This window comes from Hoplias malabaricus, chromosome X1 (assembly GCF_029633855.1).
Source record: "Hoplias malabaricus isolate fHopMal1 chromosome X1, fHopMal1.hap1, whole genome shotgun sequence".
Taxonomy (NCBI): domain Eukaryota; kingdom Metazoa; phylum Chordata; class Actinopteri; order Characiformes; family Erythrinidae; genus Hoplias; species Hoplias malabaricus.
In genome coordinates, this window is record NC_089818.1 from 14504690 (window position 1) to 14526990 (window position 22301).

Here is a 22301-nt window from a genome sequence, read left to right on the forward strand (position 1 = left end):
TTTCTCAGTGTGAGTGTGTTTTTATGGGTGTTTGGGACACACTTGACCATTTAGAGTGTTGCTAAATCTTATCACTGAACCATAAAGAGAAGTGACTCTGTTATCTAACTTCAGTAAATGATTCTTGGCCTTTGTATTTAACAGAAACTGCTAGGTCTGGGCTGGTGATTTTCTTTGATTAACTATGTAGAAAATAACCGTTTATTTATTTAAATATGGTATTTAACTCTATTTATTGTATTAAAGAAAGGAACTGAACATTTTTAACAAATTTTAACTTCCAGGCATTTGTTTTTGCTTAGCTTTGCATGATAACTTCTCTGAAGTCATTTTTGACAGACACATTAAGACACCAGCCCTTTTTTTTGATGTATGAAAGCTGAGATACAACTTTGCTTAGGGACATCTTGAGACTTTTTGAAGCTGTTTTGCTCTCAAACTGTGGTCTGAGAATGTCCTGAAATGTACATTGTATGTTGTTATCTGCAACAAACATGTTCAACCAGCTCAGGTCAACAGACGCACTTCTACAGCAATCACACCTGTGTTAGGTAGGACAAAGATGTAATTAGTTAAAAATAACATTATTAAATTTGTTATTAAAATTAAACTACACATTTTGTTTAACAGTCAACACAGGTGATTAATCATTAATAATGTCACTTAAAAACATGCCAAAGTTTAACATTGTTTATATCATACATGCAGTACACTACACAAGTGCAGGGGGCAATATGTCAGCTTTATATTCGTTGGAATTACAGATTGCAGAAATAATGCTTAGACAAAAACAGTGCTTGAACCCATTTTATAGAATGTCAGCATAATTCATGAGCATATCACTGAGGAAGACCAGGCAAAAACAAAGACAAGTCATGTGATATATCACTATGCACTGCAACCTCATGTGGCAGTCACTTAAAGAATAAAAGCAAATGTTAGCAGTCATGCTATCTGATCTTCTTTTCGAGTGCAGTCTGAGGCCGGTTGGAGGTTTTCTCTGGGATAATCAGTCTAATCCTCCTTTTTGGGGAGCCATCATCTGAGGACAGATACTCCTGGACAACAGGGGGGGCTGTAGAGGTTGGAGTTTCAGGATATTCTCCCGTTTCTTGTGTAACAGTAGGGTCTTCCTGTGGACCACTGATGTCTTCCAGTGTGGTAACTGCTGCTGAAAGATCTAAACTGTGTGTTAAAGGGACAGCAGAGTTTTGCAAGATCTGATTTTCAGAGGTGGTGGCATTAGTATCAAGACTCAAGAGGTTACTACCAGCCTGGATCTGTCCATCAGATTGAAGATCGGTGGAAATTACTTTATTGACATCTGTATTATCCTCATTAGGTCCCGGTTTGATTTTAGATGAAGTGTTATCATTGTCTTCTTCTATTGTTGCTGTTTCATCCTCTTTTTCATTTTCAGAGTGCTTGGATCCTTTTAGTGCCTTGCTTCCTGAACGAGGAGTCTTGTTTTTCTTGGATTTTGATTTGGAATAATCCTTTTTTGCCTTGATTTTGTCATTTTTGCCCTTTGTGGATGTCTCGTTGGTGTCATAGTCTTCATGGCTATGACTGGAGGTGGACTGAATCCGGTTTCTTCTAAGAGGATTCAGATTTATCTTGACCTTTAACTTCCTATTTAACTGAGATCCTGGTTTATGCTTATGTGTGCTACTTATTTTGCCAGATGTTTTGCCTAATTTGAAGGATTTGACCCATTTTGGGTCCAATTCCAGTGGGGTATGTGATGTTTTTGTCTTGCTGATTCTGTATGGACCCTCATGGTCTTTACCACATACAACAACGGCTTGCTCCGATGGCCGTGACAAATCAAAGGTCACACTTCTCTGCTCTCGAGCTTGACTTTCTGCACTTGTCTGTTTATAATTTAAACTATCTCTGTACAAAATAGCCTCTGATGTTTTCTCCTCACTGGGCCATATGTTCTCTTTGTGGTCTTTGAGCAAAAGGTCTTGGTTTCCATTCCCAGTTTGTCTGTATTCATAAGTTTGATGACAGTGAAGGCAGTTAATGGTTTGGTAAAGAGGTAAAGCACCACAGCCCTGCAATTCAGAAGGATTATTTTTGTGGTTCCCAAGAGTTTTCTGGTGCATTTGTTCCTGAGGTGTAAATGTTTGTCTCTGGGAAACTGAAATGTGTCTTCTTAGAGCCAACTGCTGCATACTTAATGTGGACAGATCTGTTGAAACTCCACTTTGGGGACCATTATCTTGACCACGAAGATGGTGGTTGTTCACACTGCCATTTATTTTTTCAGTATGTCTTTGAGCTCTAATATCTGTGAATTAAACACATCGTTAGGTTAGTTTAATAGTCAAAATTGTAAGTGTGTTGCCCTTAATGTAATAAGAGCAACTATACTACAGGCAAGAAAATCTTAAAATTTCTCAGAGGATTTGTTGCCATTCAGCCAGGAAAACTTGGTCAAGTCAGGTACTAATATGTGTGATTAGTTCTGGATCACACACTACTCCAACTAATATGAAATGTATTGGGTGGAGCTCCATCACACCAAAAAAACACAGTTCCACAGCCCAGTGCTGGAAGGCTTCATACACCTCTAGCGACTCTTTGCATTGGGCACAGCTGTTCCAGACCATCACATTTTACTTAAAGCATTTCTATGGAGTTAATGCCATCTGAACACAGTTCCACTGCTCATGGGAGGTTTTAGACCCCTCTAGCTCAAGCTTGGTAAGGGGCACAGTGATGTTAGGTTTATGTGTAGAGCAACTCATTGTTTTGGTCAATAATTTTCAATCCAGAAAGCATTTTCTACATCACCTTTAATTCTCGACTGAAGAACTGAGTGTGTTTCACACTCTTTCCACTGGTCACTGTCCACAGGGGTCGACCAGCCTTCTTCTCTCTTATGTTGGACTCCTATTTGATTGACTCTGTGCAGCACAGTCTCCCTTCGGCCACCCTCCTGATCAGCTGTTTCCAGGTGTGCTGAGCTGCAGTTGTGGCAGATGAAATGGTTTTCCACTGATCTGATGTCGTACGAGGCACTCTCTTTGCTCCAGGGTTGATGGGGTCTGTGGTTGCTGTTATGGAGGGAATAAGCCATGGAGAGAGCCTCTTTTCCCTCAGTATATTCCCACCGAGCCGAGGCCTGGCTGGACTGGTCCTCAGCTTCATTCTTCTCCTGGACACATCTAAATCGCTTTCCCAGTTTCCTGTACACAAGAGCCAACACTCCCAGTGTAATCCCAACTCCACCTGCAATACAGGGAATCCAGGGTCAGAAAATTCTGTCTAGTTAGAGTAAGAGTTCTCCAATGATTCTGCATCATGTTATTTAACGGCTAATATACTGCTACCCAGTGGTCTGGAGAAATCTGAAATTGTGCACTAAACCTGTTTCAAATATGGCTGTTGCAGTTTTTGGGAGAAAAGTAAAAATAATACATAATCACTATCATAAATGGTGTTTGTCCATTACTGGTGGTAAATATGACTTACAGCTCCTAAAATTGGACATATTATGAAAGAAATATCACTTGTTCAGTGCATGTGCACATTAATGTGGGCACCTGGAGTCCGCCAACCTGCACACTGTGAATCAAGACCACCCAGTTTTTTTTTTCCTGTGTGCTGCCTAAGTCAGAAAACATGGAATAAAACGACCCATTCTAATTCTGCTCCGTGTCTGAGTCTCTCCAATGCAGGACCTGTGAGTGAGCAAAGACCAGGTTGAAAGACGAGCTTCTGTCTGTTGTTAAGTGTCTCGTGTCTCTCATCAGTGCTGGGTCGGAGCACGCTGGGAGTCCCTCTGTTGACTGCCACATCTGCCCGTGTCTCATTCGTGTTTGTTCAGTTGTTTTGTTTAGTTTATGTCTGTGAGGGTATCTGTGTGTTGTGGGTTTTTCTCATCTGCTGCTCTGAGATCTAACCTGGGGGACCTGGTTTCTCCATCGCTGCCCTGAGGTTAGCTGTTTGCTATCTCCGATGCTAATGGCTGGGCATACCTGTCTTCGCTGTTCTGTCCCCTACGACTGTAGACTGAGAAGCCTGCTGTGGCTGCCCCTTTTGTCAACTGAGGGAGTGTTTGCTCAGTTGACAACAGGGCGGGGCTAGCGACCTGCAGACTATGCTACTCTGTAAAGGGTGGTCTATTTCCAGCTACGGCCGCTAAAACTGCTAGTATTTACAATTACTGTTGATCTTGGGACCTATTGTAGCCCTGTAGCTTGGTGCTGCTCACAGACCTCTTATCTATTCTTGTTTCATTTATTTCTTTATTGTTTGGCTGTGTAATCTGTATTGTATCATTTTGTATTTCCCTGTCTTTCATTTATTGCTTTCTTTTTTCTGTGTCCTAATATTGCCAATGCTTTGGGGTCTTGAAAAGCGCTTTGAAAATAATAAAATGTATTATTATTATTATTATTATTATTATTATTATTAAATGCAGCAAAACTGAGCAAAATGGAGAGCAAGAACAGAGTGAAAATGGCTGAAAATCAGAGCTTCTGCTCCTTGCTCCTAACTGCTGTGCATAAGGTGAACAGCGAGAACCTCGTTATTATTTAAAGGAACACGTTCTGAGAGTGACGGTTTTGAACAGACGGCTGTGGGGTTTGTGGGGTTTTGACTAAAGCAGGACACAGATGTTTCAGATGTCCCATTAAAAAATAAATAAATAAACTGAGTCAAACTGAGTGACTTACCCAAAAAGGAGCAGGCAGCTGTGATAGTAACATCTCTAATGTAGTGCTGAGGTGTGACTGGACACTTTGAAACAACTGTAACTGTAATGTTGCTGTTAGCTGGTGCACAGTTAGCATCAGTAAGCTCCAAAACTGTCTTCACGGCTGGGTTGTTGAAGCTAACACATTCCATTTTCTGCCCATTGTACAACACGTTGCCTGGAGACTGAATATAACTGTTAAGAAATAATGCTAGCTCTCTTAGTGTGCAGGTACAGTTCCAGCGGTTTAAGTCCAGGTTTAGCACAGACAGTGAAGAGAGATAGGAAAAAGCATCTGGGGCATTTTCAAGTTTATTCCGAGATAGATCCAAGCTACGAAGTTGTGGTAGGTTCCGGAAACTGTTTCGACCCAGGTATGCGATGAGGTTGTCTGACAAATCCAGAACTTCCAAGTTCCTCAGGTCAGAAGATGCAAACGTGCTCGAATTCAAGCTGGTCAGAAGGTTCCCCTTTAGCAGAAGAGTTTTCAAAGCTTTGGTGCCTTGAAACCAAGAGCCATCAATGTCCCTCAGGGCATTATTCCCCAAATGGAGGGTCTCCAGTTTACGGAGCCAGGAGAAGGTCACTGTGTCCAGGGCCTGGTTTGAGATGCGGTTGTGGTCCAGTATTAAAGTTCGGAGGATTGTGAGGTTCTGGAAAGCCTTGTCCAAGATGGTAGAGATGAGATTGTTGCTGAGGGCCAAGACGCTCATATTGGAGGATTCTGAGAATACAACGCTGCCCACAGTGTCGATCAATCCATCTGTCAGCATCAGGGCTTTGGCAGAGTCAGGAACCTCTGAAGATGACAGAAAAAGTATATGAGAAACACTTGTGGACACTTAGCATCTTAGCTGTGTCAACACTAATACCTGAAGATATCAGCAGAGTCAGCTTATTACAACAGATCCAGCCCCCCCAAGAAAATCAGAAACTGAGATTCCCCTGGTGAGGGACAAATCCAGAATGGAGATTAAAAATTCCCCTGGCCAGGGGAGTCCCAGTTTGTAAGTTTCTGAGTTCCTCAGAGGGTTGGATAAGTGGGTATGAAAGCAGACCAGTGGATCCCCTCATGAAATATTTTTATTGATTATCTTATATACTCAGATAGCCACTTCAAACATCTTTAATTACACTGTAGTACAATCACCTATGATAGCAGACAACTTATTGCAGATGATGGCATCCTCAGAGCACACAACACAGGAGGCTGGACAGGACGAAGAAACATGGACTTGAGCAAGTGATACCAACAGTATTAGGAGAACACCTGAGAAGGACAGATACCATAGTTACCAAAGTTTAACAAGGTTATAATCATTAGAACACAAAGTGTATACTTACTTCTCATGATTTGTCAGTCAATGGGATGCACTGTGTTGCATTTGCTTCTCCACAACATCCTGTGTTTACTTGAACTTGTTCTTCATTCTTCATAGTGGTGACCACACTGGAGTCCAGCTAACTGCAGGTATGCACTCTATTTCCAAAAGTGATTCATTGGTTTATTTGTTTGCATTGGCAACTGCATCTGCCTCATTGCCCCTATGACCCTTGTTGCTAGGCAGCCCTGGCTTGGACACATGGTGGAGGAATGGTGATAAAACATGCATGATGCTCCACCTGTTTCATCCTCTGCAGCAGCTTCTTTTCCCTTATAACACACTGATCGTGTGTTTGTTTCTGTAGGTCATAGTGAGTCCAGTGACTAATCTGTGACACATAACCTAGATGCAGCCAGGCGGAAAGAGTAGAAAGATCATCTCTGGTTTCTAAACCTATTCCTAGAACCATATTTTAGTGGGATTTTTATCTGTTTTAAAGGAACACTGTGTAATATTTTTACCTTAAAATTACAGCTTCAAAATCATTGTGATGCTCTACTCAGCTATGTTAGGAAGAACAGAGTTTCTGTCGGTGCTACTCTGGGCTCAGTACTGCAGAAACTGCACTATGTCAATTTTGGAGGAGGGCAGGGAATGAAGCCCTTCTTTCAATTTATTTTAGTACAGTGCTGTAAAAATCAATTACACTTGAATTCATTACACATGAATTTCCACATGAACTGGGTGCTGAATTTGGATGAAACTTAGTATTGAGTATGGTGAGGTTGCATGTGCAGCTGCTCTACAAAAGAGCTTACTGTGGAGGTCATAGAAGCTGCATGTTCATATTTGAAAATTTGTGTTCAAAAGGGGTGAAATTTACAGTTAAAAAAAAGCCAGATTCTCTCATTATAAAGGTATCTACAAAGTTTTGGACATCATCTCTACTTAAAAACTTATAGTGTCACTACGATGTCATTGTGACATTAGTTGTACATACAACTAATATGCAACCATATTTATTCAAATCAAACTATTCTATTTTATGTCAACCTGGCTGTGACCTCACAATGTAACTACTGTAACAACAATTCAAAAGCTTTCATTTCAATATATATTAAAACTTGCCTTTATGACATCACCATAATGTTTTATTCATTAAAATTAAACTACATTCAGCCTACCTGAAAACAGACGGAAATAGACCAGCACCTTTTCTTTAATCCTGTGTCCCAGCAAGTATCAGCAGCCCTGTATACCATTTTCCCTGGTATACTTGTTCATTCCTTCATCTCCAACAAAGTGCAACAGGTGACCACTGCCCTGCAAATGGCTCTAGATCAGCAGTGTACTGTTACTTTACACTGAGCATGCTCTTTACCCCTGTGCTACCTGAGCCTGTAGCTGCCTTCACTAGTGCCTGAGCAATAGAGACACATGGGTTCATCTTACCTGCTACATTTATCACACCAACCCATCTCCATCTCCTAAAGCAGAGCTGGGTAGTAACTATTTACATTTACTCAAGTACTAAAGCATATTTGTGAATAACAGAACTCCACCTTTTCCTTAGCACTATTTGAGTCACTCCAAGTTAGTCACAAATTCCTATTCTGTCTGTAATATGATGTTGTGTGTTGTTGCTGTGCTGCTTTGTGATTGGCTTCCACCACTGACTTTGGATTTTTTATCTCTGGTATGTACTGGTCTGTTCCGGTGCTGAAAGGTGCTGGATATTCTCAGAAGCTCCCCTTATGTAAAATAAATTATTTTTGAGAGTGTACTTGTATTGTACTTGAGTCATTAGTTTACCTAAGTAACAATACTTGAGTACAGGTTTAGACTACTCTACCATCCTCTGAAAAATAAGTGTAAGATGCAATAATTAAGAGGTACAAAATAATTCTTTAAAAAAAACGTGGGAAAATATATTAATTTATTGGCAATTATTAGTCAAAACATTAATAAATTGACCAGTTTCATGGATTAAGCAGCAATGTCCATGATGTATTAGTATCAGAAATGCCATTTAGCCCTAACCTGGATTTGTGAAACTGCTCAATTTATTTTAAAGCAAATTTTGTAATGGCAAAAACCATCACTAAATTGAAATACAGTTCTAGCAATTATAATAATGATGTTCTGAAACCATCAGTATTGTGTGGACCTGGATTATCAGAATCTGCACCAGTTTGACCTCGGTCTGATTCCAAGAATTTGTGACTTAAAGGCTGAAGAATCTTGCAATTCCTCTGTCTCCTTTCAGTAACAGACAAGGTGCAGATAGTGGTAAATTAATGTTAAATTTCAATGCACTTTGCATATGTTCATGAATGTAAACACTGCCTGCTTTAGATTCACATAGTCAGGACCATTTTTCCAGAAGCCCCAGAGCTATTGATGATGTCCTCATGAGCTTGGGCAGCTTTGTCCAGTGTGTACTCGGGACCAACCACAGGTTTCAGCCAACCAGCCTCCATCCCTGCAACTAGAGCTGCTGCAGCTTCAGCCGTCTCCTCCTTCAGAATTTACAAAAACAGACATTAATTCAGGAGTGCTCATTTCCAGCCTATCATTGGTATAGAATCAAAATCTGATTACTTAAAATGCTTTCTGCAAACATTCTGTGAAATATTAATGAAGAATGAAACAACCTCAAAGGTTCAAATTTACTTGGAAAAAAACCTTGATTTTATTTATAAAATGATAATTTTTAAATATAAACAGTAAACAAATAAATACAGAAATACTTCATGGGGGTGGTTGAAAGTATATTATTATTTTATTGAACCATAAATAATATTACCATATACCATATATAAATTACCAAATAACTGCTCAGATTTTAACACTATACGTTTAACGTAAATGTTTATATCAGTAACACTACAAACAGATATCAAGAGCCTGGAATATTCATTCATTCATTCATTCATTATCTATAACCGCTTATCCAGTTCAGGGTCGCGGTCGGTCCAAATTATGCCAAAAGGCAGTGTCAGGTGAAACTTCTCTGTTTTCATATCCAGAATAAATGAACAGGTCATTACCTTTGTTGCATAGAACAACGCCACCCCAATAATGCTGGACTCCTTAGTCATGGTGTCTCTGGGGTTAATCTCAATAGGGCCCCGACAGCCTACGATCTACAATTCAAAGACAGAGAGGAACCCACACAATAATCATATACACACACATTGCAGATTGTGGTTATATATATATATATATATATATTTTTTTTTTTTTTAACTTAAGGTACTCACTATCACCCTGCCACCGAAGTCCAGCCGTTTTAGGTCATTGCTGAGGTTCACATTTGACAACATCTCAATGATTACATTGACACCTTTTCCCTCAGTAGCCATCTAAAAACAAACACAGATTGTGTCACCTCATCTTCCCTCTTTACACTGCGTGGATAATGCAAGACCAACTACTGTTTGACCCTTCAAATGCTGTAGATGTAAATATAAATGGCTAAATGATGAATAATTTTTATATCATAGTTGTACCGCTATTATCACACACAAACATATATATATATATATATATATAAATAAAATAAAACACATACATAATTAATGTTTCAACCCTGACTAGAGTTCAATCGAACCTGAATTTGATCCAGATAGCCTTTTTCCCTGTGGTTGAAAGCCATATGAGCTCCATTGTTGAGAACCAGCTTTAGTCCCTCAGGAGTGCCCGCTGTGCCGAGGACTCTCAAACCAAACGCCCGTGCCAGCTGACACGCTGCAACTCCAACCTAACACACACACACACACACACACTCTTAAATTACAAGAGGTGATACTTTAATTATATTTACAATATTGGGAGTACAGGGTTGGTACACAAGTTTTAAAACCTAATTAAATATCTTTCTAAAGAACTCAAAAATGAAAAGGAAAAATATATTACAATATTCTATACATAAAATTAAGCATTTTGTATTGTTTTTATTATAATAATTATTTTTCAATGTATTTTGAATGTGATTCTGAAAGGTAACAAAAGCAAACACACATTGAAATGAATCGTGAGAAAAACTGATGCATTGAAAATTTTACAAAAGAATTTACAGGACAAAGAGTTATGGCGGGGCAATTCATTTAAAATAGATCTTAAATCGACTTTCAGAAATTCTAATCGACAATCTTGTCTTTATCAATTAAATCACTTTTTTTTTTTTTTTTTTTACTTTTTTAGTTATGTCCCCACTGTGTTCATGTACTGTCCCTTTTAAACCACAGTACCGCACTGTAGTCAAGTGATTCTGTCCCTATCTGCCACATGGAAGCAACCTTATACACTGAGGCCCACCGATCGATTTGAGTAGCTCGTACCAAAGAAAAACACAGCATCTGTTGTTTAGACGTGTTGTGTTTTGACTTTAATTAAGATGACGCTGAACAAAAAGATGTCAAGTGCAAACAATGACAAAAAAAACAAAAAAAAAAAACAGTTTCAACGTCCAAAGCAAGATCACACACCAAATATGAACAGTGCTCAAAAAACAAGAGAAGAATAAATGAGTTTACCCCTCCACTGGCTCCATGGATGAGAACAGTCTCTCCTGGTTTGGCATGTGCCCTTTTTCAGACAGAACAACAGCACACATTAATATGGCGTGTGACAAAATGAATGAAATATCTGTATGACTTTTGATCAGTTGGTAGTTTAAATCCTTACTTGTGAAATAAGGCCCTGTAGGCAGTGAAATATGGGATTCCTATGGCAGCACCCTGTTTATAATCCAAGGAATCTGGCAGTTTGTGAACAGACCCCTCTGAAGCAATGGTGTACTCTGCATAGCCCCCTGATTCTGTGGCTGTGGTGAACACTCGATCACCTGCCTGAAAGATTACGACAAGTGAGAAAATCTATAATGGGCATCAGCTAAAACCATAGTATAGGCATCAAAAGTATTGGCCTCACATTCTCTGGGTGGGCAAGATCACCCTGCCACTCTCAACTAAATACCTGACATTAGAGAACTGGGAAATTATTGTTCTCAGCTACGTGTGTTAAGTGCCATCTCAGCTTGATTGCTTACTGGTCGTAAGGCTTGTTTATTGGAGTTATGTTGCAATAAACACTTTTCATCTGGGATAATGAAAGTACACCTAAAATCTAAATACATTTCCTTACCATGTAAGAAATGGCTAAGCTTTAACACACAGTAAAATGTGGGCACCTGCAGAAAGTGAACACCATCTCCCACAGCTTCCACCACTCCAGCTACATCAGATCCAGGGGTGTAGGGCAGGTTTGGTTTCCTTGCATAACTCCCAGAACGAATATATGTTTCCACTGGATTTACTCCACAGGCATGAACTCGAATCTGAACCTGGAAGATATGCAAAGAAATTGTGCATTTAACATATTTTTGGCAGTAAACACACACACACTAAGAGCACGGAGTAAGCATTCTGCTAGAACCTTGCATCAGCTTCAGGACTAAACCTATTTTAAACATGGCAGTCCCAAAATGGGAGACCTGCTCTACGGAGCATACGTTGAAGAATCAAAAAAGTGTGTTTTCTGGTGGCAAACTGTACCTTTAATTTATCAGGGTGAATAAGAACTCTATAGCAGAGTAAGCAGTAAACTGTTTTCTTACCTGTTTCTGTCCTGGGGTGGGGACAGGTAAATCTGAGCAGAGTTTTAAAACTGAGGGTCCTCCAAACTCTGACACTCTTATGGCTCTCATTACTTTGCATGTGGCCATCTGGAGTTTGGTGTAAACAACAAAAACCTTGTCACAAAATGAGCTCAGTATTTTTATATTTTAATGCAAATTCCTTTATTGTGATTGAGCCTAAAACTGGACTCAAATTTATCTGCAGTGTTAGACTATACAGCACTGTAAACTGAAATTTTCCTTTAAAATATATTTGTTTTCCGTCTTGTTTCATTCCACCTTAAATCGCACAGAAGTTACATTCTGGTCCGTAAACATTAACTGTTGCCCCATTTAAGGCTGAACAGAAAGGTCGAGAAGACTTCAACCGTCCCATTTAAGGTGGCATGAACATTTCATGCAAGCATTTTCATCTTCAAACACCAATTAAGGTGGAACGGAGAGTTACAGCAAGGGGCTGTCGAATACGAATATAAAGTAGTTAGTATACTTTAAGATGTGAAGGCAGAAAACGTCAAAAGACTGAAAACTAAACATGTAAAATTCAAATTAACCATAAAATAAAGACATTTTAACCCACCGCGCAAACTGAACTTTTACTGGATTCCTGCGATTTCGAAATACGTGTACGGACCAAGGCGGCTGCCGTAGACATGTGTTAACCAGTTAGTTACTCATACAAACAAACGCTGCGATCCGAGAATTGATATAAATCCATTTCAAATAATATCATATTGTATTAAACAGGCGAACAGAGGCTGGATTTCCGCTTATGTAGCAGCTACGTGTTCATCAGTCATGGAAGGAGAAAATACATTCAAGCAGTGGAAGAAACAGTGTCTGAATAAGCTGGATTTGAGTAAGAAGGGGAGTATAGACGCAGATATTTCTAATATTGTATCTTACCTAAACAACCACGAGCATTACTTCACTACAAGCTCTTGTTCTGGAAGAATCATTCTTATCGACGGGGTGAGTGATTATATAAAACACAGCTAAGACACTCCTAATTTTACGAATAGTTTTCACTCGTTCATTGATCTTTGAGAAAGAGGATGATATCAAACTATCTTGCTTCTCTCTTCAGATACTTGCTTTCACTTCATGTTATACAGCGTGTAAATAAAAACGTATAAAAGTAACTGTAGTAACCGGTGTTTCTAACTCTTCTGTTGGAAGGTGTCTGAATGTGTGGACGTACAGAAGCAAAACTGCTCCTGGTTGTTTGTCACTCATGAAAAGTTCAAGAAAGAAGATATGGTACGAAATGTATATTTAGATTAATTTTAAACACAAAATAATGACACTGTTATTAAATGTTTCGTGTTCTCTCTTAAACAGTTGGCTGCTTTGGAAAAGTCTTTGGGAGATGCTGTGCTGAAGTTTGAACCCTGCGTTCTTCACGTCCAGTGCAGACAATTAGAGGACGCACAGCTTCTGGTAATAGTCATTAATGTGTGTCAGAAACCACATATTACGTCATTAAATAATAAGGGCCTGTCAGAATGGATGTATCAGCCAACACCTACAGGGGTTGGACAATGAAACTGAAACACCTGTCATTTTAGTGTGGGAGGTTTCATGGCTAAATTGGACCAGTCTGGTGGCCAATCTTCATTAACTGCACATTGCACCAGTAAGAGCAGAGTGTGAAGGTTCAATTAGCAGAGGGTAAGAGCACAGTTTTGCGCAAAATATTGCAATGGACACAACATTATGGGTGACATACCAGAGTTCAAAAGAGGACACATTGTTGGTGCACGTCTTGCTGGCGCATCTGTGACCAAGACAGCAAGTCTTTGTGGTGCATCAAGAGCTACGGTATCCAGGGTAATGTCAGCATACCACCAAGAAGGACGAAACACATCCAACAGGATTAACTGTGGATGCAAGAGGAAGCTGTCTGAAAGGGATGTTCGGGTGCTAACCCGGATTGTATCCAAAAATCATAAAACCACGGCTGCCCAAATCATGGCAGAATTAAATGTGTACCTCAACTCTCCTGTTTCCACCAGAACTGTCCGTCGGGAGCTCCACAGGGTCAATATACACGGCCGGGCTGCTATAGCCAAACCTTTGGTCACTCATGCCAATGCCAAACGTTGGTTTCAATGGTGTAAGGAGAACAAATCTTGGGCTGTGGACAATGTGAAACATGTATTGTTCTCTGATGAGTCCACCTTTACTGTTTTCCCCACATCGGGGAGCATTACGGTGTGGAGAAGCCCCAAAGAAGCGTACCACCCAGACTGTTGCATGCCCAGAGTGAAGCATAGGGGTGGATCAGTGATGGTTTGGGCTGCCATATCATGGCATTCCCTTGACCAAATACTTGTCCTAGATGGGCGTGTCACTGCCAAGGACTACCGAACCATTCTGGAGGACCATGTGCATCCAGTGGTTCAAACATTGTGTCCTGAAGGCGGTGCCGTGTACCAGGATGACAATGCACCAATACACACAGCAAGACTGGTGAAAGATTGGTTTGATGAACATGAAAGTGAAGTTGAACATCTCCCATGGCCTGCACAGTCACCAGATCTAAATATTATTGAGCCACTTTGGGGTGTTTTGGAGGAGTGAGTCAGGAAACGTTTTCCTCCACCAGCATCACGTAGAGACCTGGCCACTATCCTGCAAGAAGAATGGCTTAAAATCCCTCTGACCACTGTGCAGGACTTGTATATGTCATTCCCAAGATGAATTGACGCTGTATTGGCTGCAAAAGGAGGCCCTACACCATACTAATAAATTATTGTGGTCTAAAACCAGGTGTTTCATTTTCATTGTCCAAGCCCTGTAAATGTTTCATATGCATATCGACTGATACTGGTACATAAACATTTAAAGGGGATTTGTTCCTAAACCAAGCTTTAAAGATAAGTTGGACTTTACAGATTTACAGTGAACATATTTTGATATGTACACTAAATATACCAGCGTGTCTAGAAGGACAATTTATACAGTAATAGAACATAGGCAGTATGTATTTTTTGGATATGCGCATTTGAATACTGTCAGAGAAATGCATTACAAAAAATAATGCCATAGGGTCATAGATATTGTTCAAATTGATTAAATCGGTTTGGACAGGTTCCAGAAGGTATACAGTTGAAGTGACAGCTTTAGAGTCGTATATTGTAATTTTTACATCTTAATAAAATATAACTGTAATGATTTTATGCAAAGTATGACTGGTAATTTCTTTGTTTCGCAGCACTCTGTGGCTATAAACTCAGGGTTCAGGAACTCAGGAGTGACCGTCGGAAAGAAAGGCAAAGTCATTACGGTGAACAAATTTTGCAAATGTGTTAAACGCTTTGACTGATTATTTTTCCATGTTCTGCTTTCTTTGTCTGGAACATAAAGAAGGAATTAATCATTTTAAACAGTAGCAAACAATAATGTATTAGATTTTTTTTTCTCTATAAGTTGCAACACCCATGAGATGAAGATACACATTCCCTTGTGCTCCCTGAATGAACTTTAGTTTATAGCCTATAAATTGAGTCCTTCACAATGGGGCAGTCATGTTTAAATTAGGTGTAGTACATAAACCCATATATACCCACCCTACTAGGTGTCAGTACAACAATGGTTCCATACCATGAAGAAAAAATAATTTGGGAAAATGACTGATCGCTCTTATTATCTTTAACCATTTACACATTTATTATTTATGTACATTTAGTATTTATGTTATTGCGTATTAAACACAGGCTGTGCGCAGCACTCACTGTCTTGAAGTTCCTCTCAGCCAAAAAGGACAAGTGCTGGTTTCTGAGGAATACATAGATTTCCTTGTTGGAGTCGCTAATAACAAAATGGCTGAAAACCTCAGGAGGATAGAAAGGTATAATTTTTAATATACATTGCTTTTACTTGTGTGTCTTTTTTACATTTGGAAATCAACTTTGGATAATAAATGACAACTTTGTGTTTTTATCACAGGTTTTATGGTTGCTTAAAATCATCATTGGAACCGGAGGAAGTTAAAAGCAGATTAAAGGATGAACAAAAAGAAAAGAAATCAGTTTACAGGCGGAGAAGAAAAAGAGTGCAGGACAAAGATGTGTTGGAAAGTGGCGTCCGAAACCAAAGTGAAAGTGACCAGGACGAGGACCTTGAATGTGACCTGACATTATTCTCATAATATATATTTTTTAAAAAAAGCAGGGAAGTAATTAATCTGATTCCATGGAAGGACTGTAAATGACATCATTTAGGATGCGTGGAGAGGTCCGTCATTATTGATGTGTGCTGAGTGGTGGGTTGTGTACTTGCTGTTTTTCAGTCTTCAAAATCTGCAACAGCTTAGTTCAGTAACCTCTTATTCTAACCATTGAAACCTTTCTTGTGGCTGCAGGTAAACACTCTGGAGTAAACACTATAATGAATATAAATAATCAGGCCCTTAAAATAGACTCTCAATCTCTTTAAAAACCATTCACTTTTAACAAAGGCCACATGGCTTTCTCTCACACCAACTTTTTAATTACTATTCTCTTCCGTGTGTGTCTGCTTCAAATTAATGTGTAGTTCCTGTGGAGGGCAAAGCATTTCTAACTTATTTGTCTCTAAAATTGTTAAGATATCAAGCCTTTTGGCCCTCTCAGCAGAAACTGACCACATCGTTCGCTTCCTGTTGTTTTGGCCCAAAATGAAACTCTGAGGAGATTTGGACACGCATTTCCTCAGGATAGCTCTCAGAGCTCTGTCCTGAAACGGCTCATTTGGGAGATTTGCCTCATTAGCAGGTTCCCTTTCAGCCGTAAAGGCCTGCTCAACTCCTGCTTACAGAGAGGAGACAACATTCACTTTAAAGAAAGTTCAGCCAGAACGTGACACAACACAGCCCATCTCAGAAAGTCCACCCAAAATTTAGATTTAGTTTTTATAATTTTGTCAAAATGTGTCAGCAGAAGAAGTGGGATGAGTGTCCCTTTTAACAGCTTGACATAACTGGGTGGAGATGCCAGGATTTTACTGAGGAAAATAACGGGATACAACAGAAAAGCATTTGCAAATCAAATAAAGAAGCTCCTGGAGCTATCAGATCTGCAACCAGCTTCTAAGACTGAAGTCTGAAGTTTAAAGTAAGCTGTAAAAAAAAAAAAAAAAAAAAAAAAAACAGAGTGCATGCAGTAAGTACTGCATCACTGATTTCCAATAAAGTATTTTGGAATCATTGAAAGGCTCTGTGTGATTTGTTTGGGAAAATGTGCCACTTTGTAATAAAAATAGATTAATTGATGTGAATATAATCAAGTGACAGTCCTAATTTTAGGAATCTGCAGCAGCCTCTCTCATCAAAGGAAAGGCAGGTGTTCCACAAATGTGTGCCATTTCTGTTCAGGCCACTTAACAGGAGGCAAATCTTTTCAAGTGATTTCTTTCAAGAGCTTGGTTTGGACAGGAATCCCTTAAAATCACTCAAATTGTTCATGCAGGAATATGTGCACGCATTCACCAATAGAGGGCGATAATAGACTTTTACAATGGTTCTTGAGCTTTTTAATGTTCAAGAAGCGTCTCCAAAAATGTATAAATCAGCAAAATCTAAAACAAATATAGAAAGGCTTTCAGGATATGCTAGTAAAATAATAATACATTCCTAAAATAATGATTAATATTTATTTTCGTTACACCCTATGGTTTTAATGCGTGCTCATATGTATGTAGCAAAACACATTGTTTTGTTTTGGTTTTTTGGGCTGTTGAGAAAAACACATTTGGCTTTACCAATAACTGGATAAATGATGATGAGTTATGTTTTTGCAAGTAATCTGGAATTTCTCTCAGTAGTTTACTGGACACCTGTATTTTACAGATGTTGTCCATAGCAGTGAAGTTTTATGTACTTGGTTTTATTGCAGTGATGTCTGTGGGGTCAAAGGTCACAGGAATTCAACTGTGTTTTTGGTAATTACATGCACACATTTCTCTGGATATGTTATTTTTGTATTGACATTATGTAATATAGATGGGGAAATACACAAATGCTCTAATTCTTAAATTGTGTGTAAATTAAGTGTCAACTTAATCATGATCATGGCCACTGTTTTAGACACACCAACATTGTTGGTAAATCTTTTAGATGTAAAGTTAGAAAGAGTAGCTCATCTGCTGCTGCACAGTTTGTGTTGATCGTCCTCTAATCCTCCATCAGTGGACATAGGATGCTGTTGGCTGTGGACTATTCTCAGTCCTACATTGATACTGAGGGTTTTAAAAACTCCAGCAGAACTGCTGTGTCTAATCCATTCATACCAAAAGAATGATCTATCACATCCAAAACATACCTGCTCTGTGGTGGTTCGTTGGGAATCCTGACGTTCCTTTAAAGAACAGAATGAAAGGGGATTACAAAATATGTGTAATCACAGATGGATTAGCTGCTTATTTATTAGTTACGGCTAATGTGGCATTGAGGAAACTTCCAGAAAACACTTTTTGACCCACACAGGACCTCAGACCTGAAAGTTTGACCCATGAGTCGCCTGCATTAAGTATTCTCTCTCTGGAAGCTGAAGTGTACTAAAGGTGGCCCAAAGCTAGCCTCCCTAATGATCATTTTTAAAACAACAGCAATTAGCCACCTGACAGACTGAGGAGAGCAGTGATTACAAATCTGAAGCAATTATTAGCACACATTAAAGCTGAGGGCGAAGGAGGGTCGACTGATTGGCAGGCTGGAGCTGGAGGAGCGTAAATGTGGAAGGGGGAGGGGCAGGGGGGCTTTAGAGGAGCGCAATCAGGCCTGAATTGGGTGCTTTTGTGCTGTGTGTGATTGTGGAGTGTGCCATTTTGCCCGCTGATGAGAAGCCCCCTGGCCCACCCCTCCAACGCTGGCTGATTTGGAGCTTGTGCGTCCTTCTCCTAATCACTGCCCTCTTACTGTCACTCCAGAACACTGCTGATTTCTGAAGGGGGTGGGGGACTTCACAGAACTAAAATCCCAGCTTTAAGACCAACTAAGCTGAAGATTGTTTTTAATGGGGACAAAAGAGTAAGGAAAAAAGGTCACCTTGTGGGTGTCATCCTGATGAGCATTTGGAGTTCTCGTTTTATTTCAGTGAACCATTAAAATATGAGACACATTTGTATAAAGTTCCTGAACACCTTTACATGGCCAATAAATGCAGCAGAATCTTAAAACTTAAACTTAAAATTATGTTAATGTCTACATGGTGAATAATTAACTATTGTAAAATAAGTTACTTAAGCATCTAAAACTATTAGCATTTAAGATCCTCCTAATCCTCCAGAGTGAATGTTTTTATGTTTATAAAATGAAATTTGACTTGGAATTTATATATATATATATATCGTGTTGTATTCTTTCATTTTGGTTTAAGTCATAGATTTTGATTTAGTCAATGAAGTTGTATTAAACATTCCCCAAAATTTTGGTAACTTCGGGAATATCTTGTGCCAGAGTTTCCTCTATGAGTAATAAAAGTCTTCAGTCTTCCTTGGAAGTTGTGTTCAAACCTCCTTCTGAGATTGAATAAGGGTCTTATCTGCTGCTCTTCAGTGTAGAGATAATGTCATGTTCAGTAGTTTGACAATGCTTTAATGTTTTTTTGCAGTATCAGTCAGCTATAGCTCTCACAACTGACCTTATCGTAATCTAGATCATAATAAGGATAGGTCTGGGCCACTGGGTTTAAGAGGGGTCAGTCTCTGTGAAGGATACACACCTGTCGCCCTGCTGCTTTCTTTCCTCTCTCTGTGTCTGCAGGGTTAACTGTGTCCGACAAAAAGAGGGGATTAGAGTTGGTGGGGGTCAGGGGTTAATTGGAAATCAAATCAGCTCAATTAAGAGAAGAACTAAAACAACCCACACCATTTGTCCTGCAAATTCAGAGTACTGTCTGAACAGGCTAAAAGTAACTCATTCACTATTCACATCACAGCCATTTTGTTAATTACGCCACACACAAAGTGTGGTAACAGGGGAAGTGTCGGTCATCAGTTTACTGCAACAAAAGAACAAAAATATCTCAGAGGTTAAATATACCAGAGAGCAGGTAGTTAGCCTGCAAGCGCGCTAAAATAACTATCTAGCTCACTAAATAAGTAAATAACATTTTGGAATGCAAGTTTTCACAGTTAAAATATGGAAGTGAAATGAACATATATTTCAGAGTAACTCTGGGGTGAAATCTATCAGCTAACAGCTACAAGCTTGCAGACAAACATATCTGCTTATGCTAACTAGCTAACAATAATTTAACAACATGAGTAATCAAATGATGGAACATCATTTTTTAGTGGTGTTACAAGCAAAACTGAGTAGACTGAAAAAAAATTACATTGAAATTTGCCCTATTCTGGGTAGGTTCCGGACCCACCGTGACCCTGAACTGGATAAGCGGTTATAGACAATGAATGAATAAATGAATTTGCCCTTGTATTCCTCTGGATTTTCTATTAGTATTCTTTTGTATTTATCATGTATTATTTCATTGTGAAATTGCCATCTATTACCATATATGATGGTCCACCCCACTTTCAGAGTAATGTAATTGTGGGTAGAATATGAAAATATTAGATACCTCCATGAAATAGGAAAATGGTGAAAGGTGTAGACCTACAAGTTAACTACAGAAGGTTGAAAATCAACCGGGCGCACAACAGCACACTCTCTTTCAGACCCTCAGGCCCCAAACAGAGTCTCATTTGCCTCCAAAAGGTACCGTGCCACCGCTCTACAGCAGGAAGTGTATTTCTCATTCTTACCTGACAGCTGGGACATTCCTAAATGGACGACATAAGTGGACAGCGGTGGTCCTTTCTACAACTGGACATACAGTGCGGCAGCCCACAGCAGTTTACAATTAACGTCATGTGGAAGGAATACAGGAGGCTGGGTGGGGGTTACAAAAAAGCGGACAGGAATTAAAATGAGCAAGCAGGGAGATTAATTTGACTTTCTTTCATCTGAGGCTCTCGATTACTTTTTCAGAAAGGCCTGTGCTCACAGGATCCTCAAATGTGCGACTGTACTCGGATGGAAAGCAAAATAAACAGTTGCATTCTGGGTACTGTATCATTATCACAACAAAGGCTCCCGAAATGTGAAGCCCTAGGCATCTGGAGTGGGTTAATCAGCCTGGAGGATGACGGATGCATTTTATTTTGTCCACCGACAGATCGGCACAAGGCCCCACGTGCTAATGACGTCGCTGGAATAAAACGAGCTTTCAGATGCCTGGAGGTTGTCTCAGAATTGGTAAAGTTTTAAGACAGGTCTGCTTTTTAAAGACAAGACGCCTGATGTGCTTTTCGTTAGCTTTTATTGCTAGCTGCTGGTTTTAACTGACACATGCTTCTACTTGTCAACAAGACCAGGTCTGTTCCAGATTAGAAACACACAACATATCAACAATATATACTTGTAGTAACACCACCCTGGTCCTGTCCATCAAAATGAAAACTTATTAACAAGTCAACAACCCACTTTTCTAGGTAAAGAAGAATTCCATCTAAGGTAGTGGTCAATTTCATTTTGGCTGGGCATTATCTATCTCAAGACGATTCCTCTCTTTTCCCCATGCCTTACTCATTGCTGATAACATAGTGAGGGTGGAGCTATGATGTCACATAATGCTGTTTAATCAGTTGAAAACCTGTGATATGTGTGTGAGCCAATGACAAAAAATAAAACCAATGCCAAGTGAAACATTTAACTATTTCACTCCAAAAAGAAGGATTGTTATGTATTTGTTAATGCTATGCGCTGGACAGAGTCTATAGACTGGATGTCTGGCCATTAACATATAGGAACTTATACTACAGGATCTATGTCTTATAGTTAAACGCCTTCTGTTTTCTGTGACCTTTCTGTTGTATTGAAGCCCTCAGCACAGTGTCTATCCCTTGGGGTCAGTTTTGTTGATACCAGTGTTTCTTCTTGTGGGGTACCTGTGGGGTCCTTCATGTCGTTTTTGGGTGTAGAATCCCTCCCCTTCAAACCCGCTGACGGCCAGCATGCTGCCCGCCTCTCGCCGGTGGGCCATCTGTAATTTGGCCAATCCCCTGTAATTTCCTACGGCTGCGTGAAGTGGCAGAGAGGTGGAGGGAAGGGTCAGCGGGTGAGTGACCCGTCCCTGTTTACCCTCCTTCAACTTCATGCAGGAAATAATTACACGGGAAGGAGAGAGGGCAGGACGAAATGAGGGGAAAATGCAGGGTTTGGAAATGGAGAGCTGACCGCCATAGACATCTTCTGACCTGACCCTTCCGATCCTGGAGAAAGAGAGAAGGCTCACGGAAAAGCGTCCTAACAAAGAGGTCAGCGGTCGGAGTAGCCATCTGCTGCCCATTAGTGAATATATACAATAAGGATATGTGTTGTGACATGACAAGGTGCACCAGGCTCCAGCGGAGGGTCATTTAAGAGCCGATGAAATGTGAATCACCCAGTGGGTTACATCATTTATATTTTAATAGACACCTATGCACTACCCAATCAAAAATATAGGGATATCTAGTAACAAACCTTGTTTCTCATTGTTAGTGTTCTTTTACAAAGTGTGTGAGTGACGGGGTGAGTGTGTTAATCTGTCCACAGGTGTGAGTGTGTGAGTGACAGGGTGAATGTGTTAAATTGTCCACA

The 22301-nt window shown here is 39.7% G+C and overlaps 2 protein-coding genes across 5 annotated transcripts; one reads left to right on the forward strand and one right to left on the reverse strand.

Annotated features, from left to right (window-relative positions):
• Nucleotides 1-7961: 7961 nt before the first annotated feature.
• On the reverse strand, nucleotides 7962-18233 carry LOC136675623 (quinone oxidoreductase-like). Of its 4 annotated transcripts, none has more exons than XM_066652272.1 (9): nucleotides 17980-18233; nucleotides 11657-11764; nucleotides 11231-11383; nucleotides 10726-10889; nucleotides 10575-10626; nucleotides 9650-9799; nucleotides 9300-9401; nucleotides 9087-9182; nucleotides 7962-8555 (listed from the first exon to the last, which is right to left on the reverse strand). In XM_066652272.1, exons 2-9 carry the CDS (start codon nucleotides 11762-11764, stop codon nucleotides 8394-8396), a joined length of 987 nt encoding a protein of 328 aa, XP_066508369.1. In that variant the 5' UTR covers nucleotides 17980-18233; the 3' UTR covers nucleotides 7962-8393. The 4 variants fall into 4 exon arrangements, with proteins under 4 accessions (XP_066508369.1, XP_066508370.1, XP_066508368.1 ...); XM_066652273.1 differs by lacking the exon at nucleotides 17980-18233 and adding an exon at nucleotides 12584-13025; XM_066652271.1 differs by lacking the exon at nucleotides 17980-18233 and adding an exon at nucleotides 12258-12460.
• LOC136675338 (tRNA wybutosine-synthesizing protein 3 homolog) lies at nucleotides 12321-16708 on the forward strand. The gene is made up of 6 exons (XM_066651826.1): nucleotides 12321-12649; nucleotides 12857-12937; nucleotides 13019-13117; nucleotides 14895-14966; nucleotides 15397-15530; nucleotides 15629-16708. The coding sequence occupies exons 1-6, from the start codon at nucleotides 12476-12478 to the stop codon at nucleotides 15828-15830; spliced, it is 762 nt and encodes a 253-aa protein (XP_066507923.1). The 5' UTR covers nucleotides 12321-12475; the 3' UTR covers nucleotides 15831-16708.
• Nucleotides 18234-22301: the final 4068 nt, after the last annotated feature.

Bases quoted from the DNA above. Each gene is read 5' to 3' on its own strand.
- LOC136675623 (XM_066652271.1), bottom strand. From the start codon at position 12,332: ATGTCTACGGCAGCCGCCTTGGTCCGTACACGTATTTCGAAATCGCAG. The intron at 10,627-10,725 runs GTAAGGATTTAA...TGTCTGAAAAAG, and splicing joins TACAGGGCCTTATTTCACAA to GGCACATGCCAAACCAGGAG. The intron at 8,556-9,086 runs GTAATGACCTGT...TAAATTCTGAAG, and splicing joins CGTTGTTCTATGCAACAAAG to GAGGAGACGGCTGAAGCTGC.
- LOC136675338 (XM_066651826.1), top strand. From the start codon at position 12,476: ATGGAAGGAGAAAATACATTCAAGCAGTGGAAGAAACAGTGTCTGAAT. The intron at 14,967-15,396 runs GTGAACAAATTT...TATTAAACACAG, and splicing joins AGAAAGGCAAAGTCATTACG to GCTGTGCGCAGCACTCACTG. The intron at 15,531-15,628 runs GTATAATTTTTA...TTTTTATCACAG, and splicing joins AACCTCAGGAGGATAGAAAG to GTTTTATGGTTGCTTAAAAT.